Source organism: Primulina tabacum, chromosome 1, assembly GCF_025594145.1.
Source record: "Primulina tabacum isolate GXHZ01 chromosome 1, ASM2559414v2, whole genome shotgun sequence".
NCBI classification, from domain to species: domain Eukaryota; kingdom Viridiplantae; phylum Streptophyta; class Magnoliopsida; order Lamiales; family Gesneriaceae; genus Primulina; species Primulina tabacum.
In genome coordinates, this window is record NC_134550.1 from 35,345,669 (window position 1) to 35,366,590 (window position 20,922).

The window sequence follows — 20,922 nt, forward strand, 5'->3', positions numbered from 1 at the left end:
TCAATCTGTCAATAACGACCCAAATCGCATCACAACCTCGGGAGGATCGTGGTAGCTTCGTAACAAAATCCATGGAAATGTGATCTCATTTCCATTATGGAATAGATAAGCTATGCAACAGACCTCCTGGTTTCTTCCTTTCTGCTTTCACCTGTTGGCAATTCAAACATCTAGATACAAAATCTGCAATAACTGATTTCATCTGTTTCCACCAAATCTGATTCTTCAGATCATTGTACATTTTTCTGCCACCAGGATGAATACTAAAACGACTACAGTGTGATTCTGTCAAAATCTGTTGTCTCAAGTCTGAAACATCTGGCACAACAAGACGATTATTAACATATAACACATTATCACGAACCTCACATTCTGATTGATGCTCTGATTTGACCATCGCAATCGAATTCTGAATATTCTGATCAACTTTCTGTGTCTCTTTGATTCTTAAAATCAGCTCTGGTTCAACTTGAATGGTATAAAGTCTCAGAGGTTGATAATCTGTCTCAAATACTAGTCCAGAAAGACAGCAATCTTTAATCAAATTCGAGACACCAATCGTCGATAAGAATAAGGAATATACCTTTCGACTCAGTGCATCAGCTGCTGCATTTGATTTCCCCGGATAATATTTGATTTCACAATCAAAATCTTTCAATAAATCAAGCCATCTACGTTGTCTCATATTCAGTTCTGACTGTGAAAATAGATATTTCAAACTCTTGTGATTAGAATAAATTTCAAATTTCTCACCATATAGATAGTGTCGCCAGATTTTCAATGCAAATACGATGGCAGCCAATTCAAGATCATGAATCGGGTAGCGAGTCTCATGTGGTTTCAATTGTCTCGAGGCATAAGCAATAACATGTCCTCACTGCATCAAAACACAACCTAGTCCTCTGTGAGAAGCATCACAATAAACAACAAAATCACCAGTACCTGACGGAATATTCAACACCGGAGCACTGGTTAATTTCTTTTTCAACTCTAGAAAACTGGATTCACACGCCTCTGACCAAACAAAAGGGGCATTCTTCTGGGTTAGCTGAGTAATCGTCTTAGAAATATTGGAGAAATCTTTGATGAATCGAAGATAGTAGCCTGCTAAACCCATAAAATTGCGTATCTCTGGTACTTATGTCGGTCTAGGTCAACTGATCACAGCCTCAACTTTGCTAGGATTAACAGAAATACCATCTCTAGTTATAATGTGCCCCAGAAATACAACTTGTTTCATCCAAAACTCACATTTCGATAGCTTTGCATACAGTTTCTCAATTCTTAGAGTCTTCAATATAATTCTCAAATGCTCAGCATGATCAATCAGATTCTTTGAATAAATCAGAATATCGTCAATAAAGATAATCACTAAATCATCAAGATATTTCTGAAATATACGGTTCATCAAACCCATAAATATAGCTGGAGCATTCGTTAAACCAAACGGTATGACTATAAATTCATAGTGGTCATACCTGGTTCTGAAAGCTATTTTCGATATATCAGAATCTCTGACTTTCAACTGATGATATCTAGATCTCAGATCGATTTTGGAATAAACAGAAGAACCCTGCAACCGATCAAATAGATCGTCAATACGAGGCAAAGGATATTTATTCTTTATCGTAGCCTTGTTCAATTGCCGATAATCAATGCAGAGTCTCATTGAACCGTCTTTCTTTCTGAAAAATAGTACTGGAGCGCCCCAAGGAGAAACACTCGGTCTGATGTAACCCTTGGCTAGTAAATCTTCTATCTGATCTTTCAATTCAACTGGGGCCATTCTATATGGAGTTTTAGAAATAGGTACTGTACCTGGTATCAGTTCAATGCTGAAGTCTATTCCTCGGACTGGAGGCAAACCCGGAATCTCATCTGGAAAGACGTCAGCAAACTCACATACCACTGGCAAATCTGTCAATGAAGGGCTCGACTTCAGTACATCTACTGAATACACAAGAAACCCTTTGCTCCCTTCTGTAATAATCTAGTCATAGACAAAGCAGATATCAAAGGAATTCGAGCTCTGGAACCCTTACCGTAAAATTTCCATTCATCAACCATCTCAGGTCTGAATCTTACAATTTTCTGGAAACAATCTACGGTAGCTCTGTACTTAGTCAGCATATCAATACCAATAATGCAGTCAAAATCAAACAACCCGAGTACAATACAATCTAACTCTATCGCATTACCATCATACTGCAGCATACAATGTCTAACAGACTTCACTGATATAAGACCTCTCCCAAAAGGTGAGGAGACATATACTACAATAGATAATGACTCAACAGGCAAATCATGTATCAATGCAAATCGATCAGAGATAAAATTATGGGATGCACCTGTATCTATCAACACATAAACAGGGTAACCATAAAGAAAACAATTACCTTCAATCACATCATCAGGTGCTTCCTGGGCCTGTTCCTCGGTCAATGCAAACACTCTGGCCTACTGTCTCGGAGGCTGGCTAACAGTCTGGCTTCCTCCAGGCCTCGGCTGTGACCGGGTAGTTAATGGCTGGAAAGAGTGGACCGAAGATGTTCGTCTATCAGCCTGAGTCACTGATCCAGATGATTCTGCTCCCTAGGATCGTTGAGAACCTCGCTGTTGACAGACTCTGGCAAAATGTCCCGGCTGTCGACAGATATTGCAACTACCAAGCACTCTTTGGCATTGCTCTTTTAGGTGTCTTCCTTCACATGTTCTGCAATAGACCCCTGTATAACTCTGGCCAGAACCGGTTTGTCGTGAGCCACTGAAGCTAGATGAACTACTTCCAGACTTCTTAAACTATTTCCCTTTGGCTTCCAGATTATCTTTATTCCCACTGCTGCAACCACCACTATCAAATCTAGGAGGTGGTTGGTGGAACTGGGCTGAAGGTTGTGGCTGTAACATCCATCGGATTATTTGAAGTACTACCCTATTTTGGGGCTCTTCGAGTAGGAATATTTGATTATCAAAATGGTTAGTAATCAAATCTAACAAATATGTCTAAGTCCTCCTCTGATCATCATACTTCTGATCAAGAATCGGTTCTGATTCATTCTCAAATAATACACGCTTCCAATCAAATCAGATAATCAGGGAAACATATATTTTCTAAAGTAGTAAAACATGCTGTCATACTTGCATATCATTATGCAATCAACATTACAATAAATCACATGCTAGTATCATAGAAGCAAGAAAGAAAATGTAGCCCGCTAACTCGCTTCTATTTCAGTTTAAGGAATGTACAACTCTGATATCACCTGTTGTGGGGACCCGGACGCTAACTCATTTTCTTAACTCATCGTTGGGATTAAATGGATGAATTAAATAAACTAGGTCAAAATTATTTTTTTTAACTGTTGAACACTTCATACACAAATGTTCATAATACTACAACAAGTTATGTTCCATCTTATTCAATTTACAAGATCAAGTTCAATATCTACAACATGATCAAAGGTACAAAACTTGTTCAAAATAAAGTCATAATAAACTAGTGTTTAACAACCACATAACAAGTGTGGAACAACCAGTTTCTACATCTAAGCCCGGATCACCACTCTAATCCTGATCTTTCATGCTCTTCTCGACCCTGATCCTGTCCCACCTGTTGTCATGCACACATACAAACACAACAACAGCCGGATAACTCCGGTGAGAAACATATTTCCCAGTATAAACAATGTATACATGCATTTCATACAAGCATATACAAAAGCATATAACATTTGTCAATCAACATGTATCATAATCTACGGAAACATAAATCGATACAAAGTTTTAAATCAAACTCTTTAACTCTTAATCTATGACTCGACTCATATCTAGGGATCCCGTTTTGAATAAGAACGTAACAAGTCTCCCATCTACCCTCCCATTCGAGATGGTGGTACGTCCTTATTCTCGGACTTCGGTACACTATATCGAGTATCTACAATAGGAGTCGATCTGCTCCTAAGCGCATCGATATAAACCAAACATCCAGTGACTTGGCACCTCTGCCAAAGACTCATAATACATGCTTTGCTATAACTCAATAGACTAAGAATATTAATCTCAAGAATTGCAAACACATCAAAGCAATAACAATTTAGTATGTGGTTTTGGGAAACTCGAGTTATATCTTACTCGAGTTGTCTCTCTCGGTTTAACATTGATTTATACCTTTCTTTTCGTAGTTCTTGGTTGATGCTACAAATCTCAATCTTGCTTTGTTCGCTCTTCGAAGCCTTCAATACCAAATCTGGAATGACATTTTCGAGAGGCACTATATCAACACACACCTCAAAGCAAGACATGATATGATCAATCTCAATCTAATTACGTTTCGACGGCATAACAGCGCAATCTCAATATATCCGGCAACCAAAACATCAACAGATACAAACCACAACTCATAATCAATAACAATTAAAGCCCACAATTTCAAAATCTGTACAATCTCATTCAACATAGGCTGAAAAAAGATAACAATTGCATACACTATCTGTTCTTCAATCTGGTTTCGATTATAGGCTTATCATAATCTCAAGAACCCATAATATCAATCAAATTATGATTTCTCCAATACCAAATTTTCGAATCATGCAGGAAAGTAATAAAACTTACATCCCTTCGAAGCACTTGACAATAGAAGCACGAAACTAAACTCGGATTGAAAATCGGACGGTCGGATCTTGCACAATCAAAATTCCAAAAGATTTAAGAAATAAGCTTGAGAATTCTTCATGGAGGGTCTCGGTTCTTATTCTGAAATTCTGAAGGAAAATGAGGATTGTTGGGGTTGATTACATGTTCAAGTGCATGGCAAGACAAGTGTCACGTTTTCATACATTAATTCTCGCGCATATGCCCGTCAAATACTTGCGCATATGCGCGAGACCTACTGTCTCGGCACTTAGGACTTCATCTGCTCGCGCATATGAGCGCCTCGTCTCGAGCATATGCGCGAGACTCTCTGTCTCGGCATTTTGAAATTCACCAGCTCACGCATATGCGTGAGACTTCTCGCGCATATGCGCGAGGTCTTCTGCCTTGGCATTTGGCTGCTCGCGCATATGCGCGCCTCATCTCCGCGCATGTGCGCGAGATCTTCTGGCCTCCACATAATTATATGCTTTCCCAATTCTTTCTCGGAGTTTGTCCTTCCATAATCACATGAATTCATCAATTAAATAATTTCGGATTAAATAATATAATCTCGGGCATTACACCAGCAGTTACAGAACAGGGAAAGTTCGACTCTCTGATGGAAATACATGAAGATCTGAGCTCTGAACAGTTTCAAGCCATCCCCACAAATAAGGATTCCTCATCTACTTCACCCGGTACCACCACTAAGCTCTCATCACAAGTACTTACCGTAACAGCTCAACCGGTTGCTGAAGAGAACACTCTGCCTCCTTATGAAAAAATCATGCCAGAAAACTTTACTAGTGCTGAAAAACAATGCCACCAGATTACTTCCGACATCCCATCTGTGTCTCCAACAATCTCTGCCATTGATACATCTGCACAACTGCCTCCACTTCATCTTTTAGCCGCTCAACCTATTTATGTTGATGAGGCAGAGAAGTTTCTAGCTGATTTTGATTAAGCTATCACCTTTCAAGATAAATCGATTTCTCCAACAGACTCTCCAACGAAAGATGATCCAACGGCTCTTTCAGAACAGCTGTTGACCTCTCCCAAGGAATTTCATGAAACCGAGCTGATCAATCCTTCGATGTATGCACACTCTCCTCCACCAAGTTCTCCGCCAGCAAAACCAGAGGAACCAGATGTCACCGAATCTAAACCGTCTACTTCCACTGAAGACATTGATCAAATTATTCAGAGCATTACGAGTGAACTCCATGAGCCTGAACCATCAGAATATGCTGTTAAGCTATCTTCCTCTCAACTGGTCTCTTTCAAGAACAGGTTATTATCTGAAGACGACGTACCTGAAGAACAAGAAGTTCTAGAAGAGAGTTGCCAACAGCAGATTCTGACCAGACTAATCACCATGGATCAACCTATTCTGGCTCTCAATTGCAAACAATTTAATCTAAAGGAGGACTTTCGATCCGTCAGGACTGCTTTCCGCAACATCTTTCGACCTTGGAAAGAAGTCTTTCTCTCACGCAAGCAAAACATAACTCTGCTCATCTTAAAATCTGCCTTGGCCTATCGGAGCAAATGACTCGTCTTCAGACAAATCTGGAACAACGCTTCGATGCCCAAGGTGCTCAGCTTGCAGAAATCATGGAGTTCCATGTTCATGGTGATGTCAAAAAGGGGGAAAGAGAGCGACAAAGGGCAATTCAAGATGCAGAAATATTTGTTCTGAAGGAACTGCATGAGTTGAAAGAAAAGGAAGACAAGGCCAAAAGCAGTGGAACAAAGTAAAGGTCCAAAGAAACACTAGTTGCCTATTTTCTTACAACAGTTGGTTATTTTGAATATTGTAATTTCATTTATTTAATGAAATACAATACTTTCGCTCTTATATATCCTCTTCAAAATTATTATGTTACATATCTTTACAGCTAGGTTTTGTCATCACCAAAAAGGGAGAAATTGTTAATAAAATATTATTTCCAAGAATTTTGGTGTATGACCAAAACAAGACAGCACGAAAACAGCTGCGGTTTGTATATGAGATATGCATCAGTTCAACCGCTCGGCTCATCAGCTGGAATATCTTCCTAACCGGCTAAAACTCAAAGAAGTCTCAACCGCTTACTTCAGACCGCTAGCAGTTTCAGCTTGGACTTAAATGATCCTCCGAACCAGATCATTAAAGAGAATCATTTATTGCTCAAAGACATTCTCTGACCGGCTTAATACATTCAAAGTATTACACCGCCTTGAAGTCAACGTATAAATTCAACAGTTCCAAGAATGATCTGCATTTATATCTTTATCCAAGAAAAAGTAGACCAAGTATAGACTTCAAGTTCTGATGAAAGAAGACAGTTACCATAAAGGGAACTCCTCAGGAAAAGCGCTTCAGAACTACGCTGAGCAAAAGGAACATTAAATGCTTTTATGAAAGATCATTTAATGCTCATAAAGACGATAGCAACACATCTGTTCAGTGGATCAGGTTAATGTTGTTGCATCCTTTCCGACCGTTAAGAAGATCGTGTATATTAACGGAGGAGTGTGCTAGCTAAGACCAAGTCTTGATCCACAGCCAAAAACTCTTGTTGCTAGCATACACAAAGATCTCAGAGCGCTATCAAAAGCATTTATACTTCATCCCTCTTTCAGCATGTTTTAAACATCATTACATTCGATCTTCTAAGGATCAATTTCGTGCTACTCAAGACAAACTGAATGTTCATATCAGTAACCTTTTGGTTATTGGATATAGTCTCGGTATCTGGTGAACTAAGTGTTCTTAAAACCCAGAAGTGTAAAGTGATCACTAAGAGTTCCAAAACAGGCAGTGTGATAAGTCCTGATTGGAGTGGGCTGTTGTAAAAAGTTTGTAGAGCCAAAGTCTTTTAGTGGAAACCTTCCTAAGAAGGAAGAAGGGGTGACATATGAGTATTCATTCTCCGAACATCCATAAAAAATCTTGTGCCACTTTACTTATCGCAAGCATTTTCTTTGTTTCCAATTGTTGAATTAGCTTTTTAACGTGTTCAAGTTTCTATTGGAAATTGTGAACCGTCTTCTGCACTAAATAGTGGTTCACATTTCCAACCATTTGAGAAGAATTACTTCAACTGCCTAAAAAACGGTCGAAATCAACATTTTACACAAGAAAATTTGAAAGAGTTCATTCACCCCCCCCCCCCCCCCCTCTAAACTCATCCTAACACTTTCAAACATGTAATGTGTGATATTTTTGCAAAAAATACTAAGATATAAACAATAAACATGGTTTTATTTTAAAATAAATATTTTTTAATATATATTTTTTTAAATTTTTTTATATATATAAGTTTGTTCTCTCCTCAATCAGAATATGACATTGTCCCTACTGCCATAATAACTATTAATAAAGAGTACATAATGAAAGAGATATCACCTGAAATTTTATTGAAGATAACAAACTGAAACAAATAGAATCTAATCCACGACTTTTGAATCAATGATCCAACTTTCTTTTCTTACTACTTGATTGCGACTAATTGATCTTTGTTATCATCGGATCATGCTTATGAACAGAAGCTTCCAAATCATCAATTAATTGATCAGCAGTCGAAGCAGAGATGAGCATCCGTCGTGAATATTTTTTTGAAGTTAAATTCTGCTTCACATCTTTATCAAGAAATGTCAACAAACTGTCATAATAATTATTGATATTTAACAAGCCCACAGGTTTATTATTGATATTAAATTGTGCCCAACTAACAGTGTGAAAAATTTCTTATAATGTACCCAAACCACCTGGTAATGCAATAAAAGGATTAGAATTTTCAATCATTATGGTGATTCTTTCATACATAGAAGAAAATTTTAATCCCTCCCCAATCGTAACACCTGTAATATTTCCTTAAGTTAAAGCTATAGGAATAATACCCAAAAGCTAACTACCTCCAAGATGAGCAGATTGAAATAGATCTCATTAACCCAATATTAGCTCCCTCATGTACCAAGTGAATTTTTTCCTCAGCCAATATCTTTCCAAGATTATTCGCTGGTTCTATAACACTTCATTTTTTCTAGGACTCGACCCACAAAATACACAAATATTTTTCAATGTTTGTGTAGAGGATCCAGCAATGTTTTTACTTTATTTTTGGTCTGTGAAAATAGATAGAAAGATGAGATATTTTATAAGGGTAATATGTTATCATGACAAAACTATGGGTCACAGCTGTAAGCAGAATAAACAGTAAAAACAATAATGACACACATGCATATAAACAGTAGTGTGATTGTGGCTAATAATTTTCCTCTGGTTTTACGTCCAGAAATGGCTTCAACGCTTTCTATGAGTCGAGGATATGCTTCCCATCCAATTTTCTTATAAATTGGCAAATAATGTCTTTTTTAGTCAGATTCCAGACACTATTACGATGACGCTCATCTTAGAATTGTTTCCATAAATGGAGAAGTTCAATATGCATGTGTCCACTAAAATGCTTTTCAAGAGTCAATAAGATGTCATCTAAAGACTCTGTACTTAGCTCATTCTTAATGAAACCAATTTTATCTTCTCTATTATGTGAAACACATCCCAAAGATCTGCATCATTTTTCACAAGTACATCTTGCACACTTATAACAAACCCCTAACCTTTTGGCCCTTCGTTTTTCGCATAAGTGCTTTTTCCTAATGCATGCATATATCGAATGAGCAATGATTGTGGAACTTCTCCTCCTAATTGGACCTTAGCTTCTATTACAAGACAAATATCTTCTGGAATTCTTTTTACAATAGCAATCTCAATCTTTCACACATACCTGTATAAATTTTTCTTGAACATTTTTAGAAATAGAGGGAAAATATTTACAAATTTTTGAGATAATTTCATCCATTTTGGAAAAAAAAATTTAATTTTTGTATCAGCAATTGTGGGAAACTGATTTAACTGACTATGAGAGAAACGAAGTACCGTTATCCGCCATTTAACCGGAAAAATAAAAATATTAAGGAAACCTCAAATAAAAACAAACAAAATTAAATGCAACACAAAAAATCAAGGATTGGAAAGGGAAATATTGAAAGATTTCATTTTCTAGAAATGATTTAAGCCTTTTTCTATTTACTTTAAAAATATCACTATTTTTAGGATTTTCAATGTCCACAACTCCATAAGGATACACATGTTTAACAACATATAGGCATGTCTATCTTGATCTTAATTTTCCTGGGAATATGTGAAGTCGAGAATTATAAAGAAAAACTTTTTTTACCAATCTCAAGTGATTTTCTAAAAAAAAAATTTATCATGAAATGATTTGATTTTTGCTTTATAAATCGTTGAATTCTCATACGCGTCATTTCTGGGTTCATCAAGTTCATTAAGTTGCAATTTGCGCAATTTGTTGGCATCATCCATACTTAAATTAAAAGTTTTGATCACCCAACAAGCTTTATGTTCCAATTCCACAGGCAAATGACAATGTTTTCCATAAACCAACCTATAGGAAGACATATTCAATGATGTTTTAAAAGCTGTTCGATATGCCCAAAGTGCATTATTAAGTCGCAGAGACCAATCTTTTCTATTTGGGTTAACGGTTTTTTTCCTAATTTTGCTTTATCTCCCTATTATTTAATTCAACTTGTCCATTTCTTTGAGGATGATAAGGAGTAGTTACTTTGTGAGTAATACCATATTTTTTATTAATGAAGCAAATGATTTATTAACAAAGTGAGTTCCCCCATAACTTATCATGGATCGAGAAATTCCAAATCTACTAAAAATATTTTCTTTCAAAATTTGATAACAATTTTATGATCATTTGTTCGACATGGAATTGCATCTATCCATTTGAAAACATATTCAACTGCAACTAAAATATACAAGTATACAAACGACGGTGGAAAAGGTCCCATAAATCAATTCTCCAACACTCAAAGATTTCAGCTACACCATTTTGCTGAGGAGTTCTAGCTACTGAGAGCACATGCTTGAACCCTGTATTTTATAAAAACGTTGAAAGATTTTGATTGATGAATTCAGTCCTTCTATCAGACCTTATTCGATTGATCCCAACTGATTTTTCATTTAATAATCTTTTGAAAAGCTTAATTAGTTGTGCAGCAGTTTGGTCTTCGGATTTGAGAAAAATAACCTAAGTAAATATTGAAAAAACATCCACAACTACTAAGGAGTATTTCGTTCCCCCTAAACTCGTGACTAGTATTGGATCAAAAAGATCCATATGTAACAGTTCTAATCATCGGGAGGATGATTTACAACCTCTTTTTTTGAATGAAGATTTTACTAGCTTACCAAACTGACATTTTGAACAAATTTTATCTTTTGAGAAATCTATTTTGGGAAATTCAGTTACAAGATCATGATTACTCAGATAGACAATAGATTTAAAGTTTTATCGGTTCAACCTCTTATGCCACAACCAGTTTTTAGAAAATTTGGAAGCAATGAAACAAACAGAAGCATAAGGTTTATCAGTCCAACTGACTTTATAAGTATTTCCACAGCGATTGCCAATTAGGATGACCTCATCAGTTGAGTCTCTAACTGAACAAGTGTGTTTGTCGAACTGAACTGAGAAATTATTATCGCATAACTGACGGATGCTAATCAAGTTATACTTCAAATTCTCAACTAGTAAAACATCTTTGATAGTAAAGTTACCATGGATAAGCTTACACTTACCCACAATTTTACCTTTGGAGTTGTCTCCAAAACTGATGTTTGGTCCAGTGTATTTGATCAGTTGAGATAGCAGACTTGCATCCCCTGTCATATGCCGTGAGCATCCACTGTCTAGATACCAGGTGGATTCCTTGTTTGTACCTGTCACCTCCAATCACACACAATATATGATATTGGTACCCATATTCATTTGGGTCCTAAACCTATTAGTTCTTTAGAAACCCAGACTTGGACAAGTCTAACTGACTTTTCAGTTGCTGTGTTTCAAATAGTTTTTCTCGACTTTTGGGTATTAAGTGTGTGGTGTGAGGAAGAAACAATACGATTTGTACCCTTTTTCAACTGACTGATCTTTTGATATCGTTTCTGAATTGGCTTACATTTGTAATAATTGTAATAGCCATTCCTTGAGTTCTGATTTTTGCAACTGAATCGTTTAGGTGACCAGTTTCTTGAATGAGTTGAACTCTCAGAGCTATATCCAATTCCATACCATTTGGCTCTGTTATTACTTTCAGTCGATTGGACAGTTGGTTTACTTGGTTCTGAAATTCATTTACCATAGTTGATTTTACAAAAGTAATGTACTTTCCTTTGTTTTCATTCAACCTTGGCTGTGTATCACTTGCGGAATTTTCAACATGACTGTTAAAGCCTAAACAAGTTTTATCATCAACTGATTTTTGTGAATTCTGCATTTCAGTCAATGCAACTGATGACTTGTTCCAAGCTTGAATCAGTTCAGTATGTTTTGAAATTTCAGTTTTTAACTGATATATCAAATCTTGGTTCTCAATCATTTCAGCTTTTTGCTTTGCAATCTCCCTTTTTAAAATCAACACTTCAACCGACTTATCAGTTTCAGTTTTGTTATCATTGGGATCATTTTGCTCAGTTCTGACCTTCTCAAATGATTGAGCAAGTTTGTGATACTCGTTTCCCATGTCATGCAATGTGGTAATGAGTTCTTCACGAGTGAAGTCAGTACAGTTGAAGTCAAATACATGTTCACTTGTTGACTTTAGTTCAATATCATTTGCCATTAAGCACTTGACTTCTTCTTCACCATCACTTGAACTGTTTTGGCTTTCAGGTTCTGACTCCTCACTGTCAGTTTCTGCCCACTTTGACTTACTTTCCTCAGCTAGAAGCACTTCATGTTTCTTTCTGAGAGATTTCTTGTCATCCTTGGTTCTTCTTCTGTGCTCATAGGGCTTCTTTCCCTTTTCAGTTGATCATCGACTGCCCTTCTTTGGTTTGGGACAGTCAGCAATGAAACGGTCATTCTTGCCACAGTTGTAGCAAACATAAGGTTCTTCTTTGGAGTGATCTTTCTGAAATTGTTTCTGGAAGTTTCCTTGATTTCTCCTCATAAACCTTCCAAACATCTTGACAAACAATGATATTACTTCATTGCTCAGCTGATCAGCAGATTTGTCAACTGAACCAGTTGGTTCCAACTTGACAGCAGTTAAAGCAGTTGTGACATTTGATGTAGAAGGTTCCCCTTCTGTGGTATTTAGTTCAAACTCATATGCCTTTAGATCAGCAAAAAAATCGTGAAGTTCAACCTTGTTAAGGTCCTTTGATTCACGCATAGCCATGGTCTTGACTTCCCACTCTTTGGAAAGACCTCTTACCACCTTCAGTGCTATTTCATTGTTAGAATACACATTTCCAAGTGCATTTAGCTCGTTTATAATACCCATGACCCTCTCATCATATTCATGCATAGATTCTCCAGTTTTCTTCTTGATATTGTCAAATTTCTGAATAGCAACTGATAGCTTGTTCTCCTTAGTTTATTCGTTTCCTTCAGAAAGCTGACACAGTTTCTCATCTCTTTAGCGGTTTTGCACATTTTGATTTTGCTGAAAGTGATTTTATCCAGCGTTTTATATAAAATGTCCTTAGCCACATTGTTGAAGTTTGCTTTCCTCTTATCTTCCGTTGTCCATTCCTCTCTGGGCTTCTCAATGCGATGAGGTTCCCCATCAGTTATTGCAACTGCTGTATTTGCTTTTAAGATTTTCATGGGTCCTTCAGTAATGACATACCACATGTCATCGTCTTGTGCAGCTAAATGATCCTGCATTCTGATTTTTCAGTCATCGAAATCTTCTCTGGAAAACATTGGTATTTTATTGAATGAAGACATGGTGATCAGTTTTGAGGATAAGAATACTCTGGGATAAGATTCAACTGCTCTGATACCACTTGATAGGATCGATTAATTGGTGAAAGAGTGTTTAGAAGGGGGGTTGAATAAACACACACGATTTCCACAATCTTTTCGAATGTTGAGTCAGTTTCGTGACAAACTGAAACTCGAAATCTCGTCAGTCGATATCAATCAGTTAACAATAAAGTGCGGAAATAAACTGACTGATAGATAGAATAAAAACTGAAATAAGAACACGAGATTTTATGGATGTTCGGAGATTTCAATCACTCTTACGTCACCCATTCTATCACAAGGATAGGATTTCTACTAAAAGAATTTGATCGATACAAACACTTGTACAGACACACTTCAGTTTGGACTTAACAATGCCAAAACGGAAAATCTTAGTTTACGATATGTTTCACAGTACTCAACTGGACTTAGCACAACTGATCTCTTTCAAGATCGAATTTAAAACAAAATGATTTGTGCAAGTGAGCTCGAAAAGTAGCCTAGAATGCTACGAATATATCTGAGAAGTGTGAGCTTCTAATCTTTTGAATATGAGTGAAAATTTCAGCAGAGTAAAAGCAAGATTGATAGAATGATGAATCATTAAAATCCTTTTCTTCAACTTCTCTTCTCTGCTATTTATAGGTTTCGCTTCAACGATAATAACCAATGTAATTTGAATCTTTATATCCGTTGTTTGCCACGTCATTATCTTTCTGACATTCGTACACTGCATCTTTTCTGTAATGCGGCGTTCCAACTATTAGTTGCAGTCTGCTTTGTATTGTTTGTCGGTTGAATGTCATTTTCGTTAACTGACGACGTGTACAACTGAAAGATCAGCTGATAGGCTCGCGACTGAATGTAGCAACTGATCAGTTTCTAACTGATCATTTGGTTGTCTGCGTAAGTTCAATTTCAGCTGGTTCAGTTGCTTTTGTTATTCTGCGCATTAATCTTTAGTTATAGGCAACTGTCAGTTTGAGCATTTGTTCAGTTACTTTCAAATTTCTTGATTAGTTAATCCAATCTATTTAAGCATTTAGTTTGTCAAACAATCAAAGTTTAGTTTCCAACATACACGCATGATGGTGGCTGATCCGTTTACTAAGCACCAAGAGACATATTTATAGATCGTATTAGATCTCTTGGACTACGTAGGATATGATTGTAACTAAACACATGTATTTAAGACATTGTACTCATTATTATAATGATGTTTTCATTATGTGTAATGTGTACACTTTGTGAATTACTAATCTGAAAATTGAACGTATGTCTGACAAGTTGAGATTGGCTCTCTCACACGAGCAATCACCTCTGGTGCTGAGAAACATGCAGAGATGAGACGATATTGGTTTCGTTGAGAACAAATCCATACATATGTTGCCTTGGTATATATTATCAAGATGAGATTACTTATGTAGATTTTATTGTAATCGAAATGGATATTCCCACAATCCATTTAACTTGTCTTATGGCCAGATTAGAGTTTTCTTTATATTGTTGGAGGATAAGTAAAAAGAAAACTCAAGTTAAGCGTTGAGATGCACTTGAACTAAGATCTATACGATGTGAATATTTTTTTGTGACATACATTTTAAAGAGGAAGAAACACATCGTAGCACGTGTTTTCATACCGCGTGTGCTGGAGTGACCATTTGGATATTGATTATTCGAGTCCCAGATCATTGTGTGAGATCCATAGGTTTATCTATATAAACTTAATATTATACTCTTAAGACTTTCAACAGTCTCTTTAATATTATTTTAGTGATCCTATTTTAGCATCATACCAATAGCTATGGATGATTCGGTAATGCGGTACATGTCTAAGAAAGCAGCTAAAATAAAGATTGAAAGATTCTAGTGGGAAAGGAATATTTATTTTGACACTTATTTTGTATTCACAAGCCGGCTAATTATGTTTAACTTAGTTGTTAGAACACAATTGTGAATACATAAAGAAATGAATAATTTTGAATCAAGTATGCTCTTTTATTTTATTTTGGGTCAAGATATACGTTGATTAGTATAATAAAATAAATCTAAGGTATAACGAGTAGAATGTCCTCATAAATATGTTTTGAATTGAGTTGCTATATATCCTTAATCGGTGTATAGCTCTGAGCTCTTATTTAATATGGTCGTTGGTCACACGATCCATTTGCTTGTATGAAATTGGTGGTATATGATAAGTGATTATGATCTATCGATGGATGATGTCTAGCCTTCATGTGCGACTGGGAGATGTAAGAAATAACTAATGGGTTAACGAGTTGCCCACGAGGGCTAACCCGACCCGACCCAAATAATTCAAAAGTTTGATTTTGAATTATATAAAAGGGAGTAGTTATTTTTGGTTGGATAATTTTCTTTTAACTTCAACTACACAAATAAAATAAAGAGATGTGTGGTTCTTGGAAGCAAGAGAGAGCCAAGACATTCATTTCAAATACAAATCATATCACAATTATTAAGCATTTGTATTGTGCAAAATTGATTCTTTTCCGTTCGTAATCGGCATCAGACTATCGAAGTGTAATAATATTATCGAAGAAGGTTAGTAAATCAACTACAAGGATCTTAAATCAAAATATGAATTTATTCCATAATCATATGCGATATTCGAATGTATAATTTCCGTCATTCCCCAGATAATTTCATCTTTGGGGGCATTGATTTTCTGGTGAATATAAATTCAATTAACTTATATTATTATTATTTTTATCATTATTATTGAAACGTCTGCCCTTTTTATTGCTTTAAAAGTACTAGAATTTTTTTATTTTTTTTTAAATATTTCGGCCAACTCACTTAATACATGAAAATATTTTTAGAAAATATTTTCCCCTTTTTAAAATAAAACCTCAATCAACTAATATATAAATATTCGAGTGAAATAGTCGTAAAGTAAAATCGTCTACTGTTTTACCAAACCTAAAAAGCAATAATTTGAAAAGTAAAGCCCATACTAAACCTCTCAAAATCTCTCAAAGCATAAATAAATAATCTTAAAAATCTTTAACTTAAATCATAAAGCATAATGCGGAAAATGTAGCGCTGGTCCTCGGGTTATGTGCGCCTTCAGTCCAGTCAAATCACTCATCAAGTCCTCCCTCAATACCACCTGCATCCATCACACCTAGTGAGTCTAAAGACTCAACACACCATAATATTTATAACGAGTAATACGTAATACAGTCAACATATAACGGTGAAAAATACTTGTACTTAAAATATCGTTTTCATGAAGATGCATAAACATAAACATTTTCGTAAACATTCTCATGATGCATAAAACTTTAAACATAAACATTTTCATGACATGCAAACATGAATTTCCTTTTCCTCAACATGACATGACATAAAACCTTAAACTTAATCATGAACATCTCCCTTTTTTTTTCCTTCGTTGAATTCAGATCGTTAATTGTGACTTTCCTTATCATGCTCATGAGGGTCGATGGATCCATATACATAAAACCACAGTACTGGGCGGCGGGGGACACCAGCAACACTCTCACCGGTCAACTGGGCCCTGGCCTATCATGATTCAAATAGAAATACGATCGTCGGGGCTCCCTCTGGGGCCTTTTCCCATAAATGGGCTCCCTCTGGGGCCTTTTCCCCTCACGATATTCCCATTCTTTCGTTACCACAAAACCGTTACCACATATCCGTTACCACATATTCGCAATGATGGAAACACGATCGTCGGGCTCCCACTGGGACCATAACCCTCACGACGTCGCCAACATTAACGAATTAGTCACAATTATTTCACATCCTTCAACATTTTTCATTCACATCACTTTAGAAAAATCATGAATATCATTACGTTTTTCATTTTTGAAACCAAGCATGCAACATGTATTTTAAATGTCTTCTTAAATCATAAAAATCCCTTAGACATTTAAAAATCATCATTTAATCATGAACAATTCATAAACATTTAAAAATAATCATATTTTCATAAAAATAGCATTTAGGGCACTGCCATGACCTTTACTAATTTCTAGGTGTAAAAAGACCGTTTTACCCCTGGACTCGACATTTTACGTTTTCGACTTTTTTTCTTGATTTCATGACTCTAACATGTCCCAATTACGTGAATTTTTTCATAATTTTATTTGGCTTAAATGTTAGACTTTTTCAATTATCTTTTCTTAATTATTTTGACGGTGTTTTAATCACGAAAAATCCCAAACTTTAATATAAAATTCCTAAATTCTAAATTTAGTCTTTTTATATTATTTTAGCCCTTATGGACCTCGACTCGACCCCCGTGAGCCGTTTTCCAATTTTTTCTTCTTTTAAATACCCTATTTGACACCTAAACTTCGACCCCAAGCCAACTTTCGATTTTCACGAGTTACCCCCGAACCATGTCGATCCAAAAGGTGCCCAACATGTTAAATTAACCCACTGGACTCTAAATTTACCAAGAAACCACCCCAAAACCCAAAAACAAAGCCCTCCCATGAGACCCATAGCTGGCCGAGAGTCCTTAACATACTAGGACTCTAGTTTCATGCACCTAAGTCCCTAGCCGCCTACCCAGCACCCGAGCCAACCCCTAGTTCTTCTTCCTAGGACCCTAATGAGTCACCCTAGCCCAGCCCACGAGCCCTGGACCGAGCCCCTATCCTATACTGATCGCACGAAGTCTGCACCTCAAGGTGCAGCTTCTCGGGTGGGAGTCCTTGCTTGCAAGGACTCCTCCCTGCCCTTCCAGACCGAGTCCTAGCATGGCTAGGACTCTCCCCTAGACACCATCAGACCCTAGGCTAGCCATGAGCCCCAGCCTAGGCCAGCCCTCCCATTAAAACAAGAACACCGAACCCCTCAAGCTTCTTGACAGCAAAAAAAACGATTTTCTGTGTACAGCTTGTGTGTGCAGCAATTAACGTGGGTCTAGGACCTTCTAAATTCATGTAAAAACATCTCTTGATCATGTCATTACATCATGGCAGCCCCCTACATGCATTAAACAATTTGTGGGATTCAAAGTCATGAGTTCAACATACAATAGTGCATAAATCCGAAAATTCCAGAAACTTTCTATATAATTCTCATGCATCCAATATTTAAAGAGTTATATGATATGATGGATGAGAAAAGGAGATTAAGGTGTGCCTTTGCGTAGTGTACGCTCGAATATACGTTGAGGACGAAGAACGGGACGCGACGATGGCTTGATCTTGCTTGCCTTTCCGAAATCCTCTCCAAATTGAGTGAAGTGCCGTGAGGTTGTGTGTGTGTGGTGGAGACTTTCAGATTATTGAGAGTTGGTGGCCGATTATGATCATGAAGTAGAATAGGGTTTTGATTTAATTAACACTTTAAATACTAATTCATTAACTAAGTAGGCTTTAGGCCTATTAAGCCACAAAATTCAAGCCCATTAGCTTTAATCAGGATTAATAAAATTTTAACCAAAGTTTTGATTAATTAAACATGTGAATTTATTAGCCGGGTTGCCAAAAAGTTCGTATTTTAGTTGAAGAACCAACACCGATAAAATTTACGTCCCGGCGTATAAAATCACCTCAAAACCCTTTATTTTCAAAAATACTAAAAAGCATCAACCTTATTTTCAAATAATTAAAAATAATTATTTAATAAAAATATTTTACATTTTCTTCAGCCCTCGGTCTCCGTTCCTCGATCGGCGCTTGAATATTCCTAAAATACCATTTTATGCATGATGACAATAAAGATCTCCTTTAGCATATAAACAAATATGTCACACAATTAATTAGCAATTAAAATCAATTAATTACTCATTTTTTCTTATTTTCTAGATTCGCATGCAGTCGAATTACGTCGTCTTAATTTTGGACCTTACAATTATTATTATTTATAAAATAATTTGTTATAGGGTGTTTGGTTTGGTGAAATTTAGGAGAATGATTGTTTCATGATTTTGTTTAAAGTGCATGTACTGAATCTTGTGTTTTTTAAACCTCCATATTATCCATGTCAGAGTGGCATCTGCCGCATCTCCTCCTCCTACCACTACCACCCCCTTAAATTTTGGATTTCATCTGCTGGAATTGCTACTGAATCTGTGATTTTGAGTATAGGGGCATGAAACTTAAAGCTTAAATATTTTTTAAATCGGGCTTATGTAATTAATATCACGTTTCACCGTTTTAGAATTATATATGTTTGGAAATCAAATGTTTTATGTTCAAAATAATTATAATTGACCATATTGGTTCTTCCACGTAACTTGGTTGCGTGTTAGTTACAATGTCAATGGGTATTAATTATGCTATATTTAAACAATGTATTTATCTATATGTAGACTAGCAAAATTTTTATGAGATCATTTTATGAATCAATTTTGTGATTACAGATGCTATGAGCCATAAAAAATTATTATTTTGTGAGAATTATTAATTTGCAACATGTATTAACCGACTTGATCTATCTCACGGACATAAATTTGTCAAACAGTCACAAAAGACCTATTTTTTTTGTACAAGTCAAACTTTTACATACATGTTCGAGGAAAATTTATAATTTTAATTTTGTATATTTGTTTTTTAACATCTCCTTTTATATTATCATCTTTCAATGACAAAAATTACAATTTTCGGAGTTATTTGTCAATAGTTTTAGAGTCCATTCGATAGACAACAAAGACCGTTAAGACTGCTATAATTCATGCAAGTGTCAACTTCTCGGCCGGGCACACCCCACTTCCTCCGCCGAGATCCGTCGCCTTTTCGTCCGCAATATCCCCTACATTTAATGAATTCTCAACCCAAAATTAATCAAAATTACTAACTAAAAAGACTGATAAAAAAATATAAAGAATAAATCAAACCAACCTTTCATTTGTTGGTGTAAACACAGTAGAGCCTATAGACTCGGGAAAATGGCGATTCAGCTGGAGAATCTGGTGGAATCTATAAAGTCCAAGGTCCGATCGTTGAAGAAATTGAAGAAGCCTTATGTAAAGATGGACAAGAGCGCGAGCGTTAAGGTCGAGATCCGAAGCCGGAAAGCTCGGAAGATCATTGAGAAAACCCTCAAATCCGCCGATCGCCCCGGCAAGCCTTCTTACTTCGCTTGATAATTTTAATTTTATTGCCTGCTTATCTTCTGTGCCATGATCTATATGTATGTGTAGATTATACATATGGTTTTCTGCGGAAATTTCACCGTGTACAAACTGGTAAATTCGAATAACATACTGTAATAGAAAAGTGTGCAAGAATTTAGATTTCGTGAAAGTGGCGGATTCTCGGTTTCTAGTCATCTCCTTTGAAATTAATAAATTAAACTTTAATTCATTATTCTTTTAATTTATATTTGATATATATATTTATTTTGAAATTTATTATTATCGTTCAAAACAAGATGATATACGAAAAATCATTTAATTTACTTGTTAATGTCTGTCTATTCATAGATAAATTTCATCACAAAAATTTAT

The 20,922-nt window shown here is 36.0% G+C and overlaps 1 protein-coding gene across 1 annotated transcript; it reads left to right on the forward strand.

The window, feature by feature from the left end:
- The first annotated feature begins 20,136 nt into the window (after positions 1-20,136).
- On the forward strand, positions 20,137-20,712 carry LOC142518802 (uncharacterized). Its single transcript, XM_075621620.1, has one exon. It carries the CDS (start codon positions 20,362-20,364, stop codon positions 20,557-20,559), a length of 198 nt encoding a protein of 65 aa, XP_075477735.1. The 5' UTR covers positions 20,137-20,361; the 3' UTR covers positions 20,560-20,712.
- The last annotated feature ends 210 nt before the right edge of the window (positions 20,713-20,922 follow it).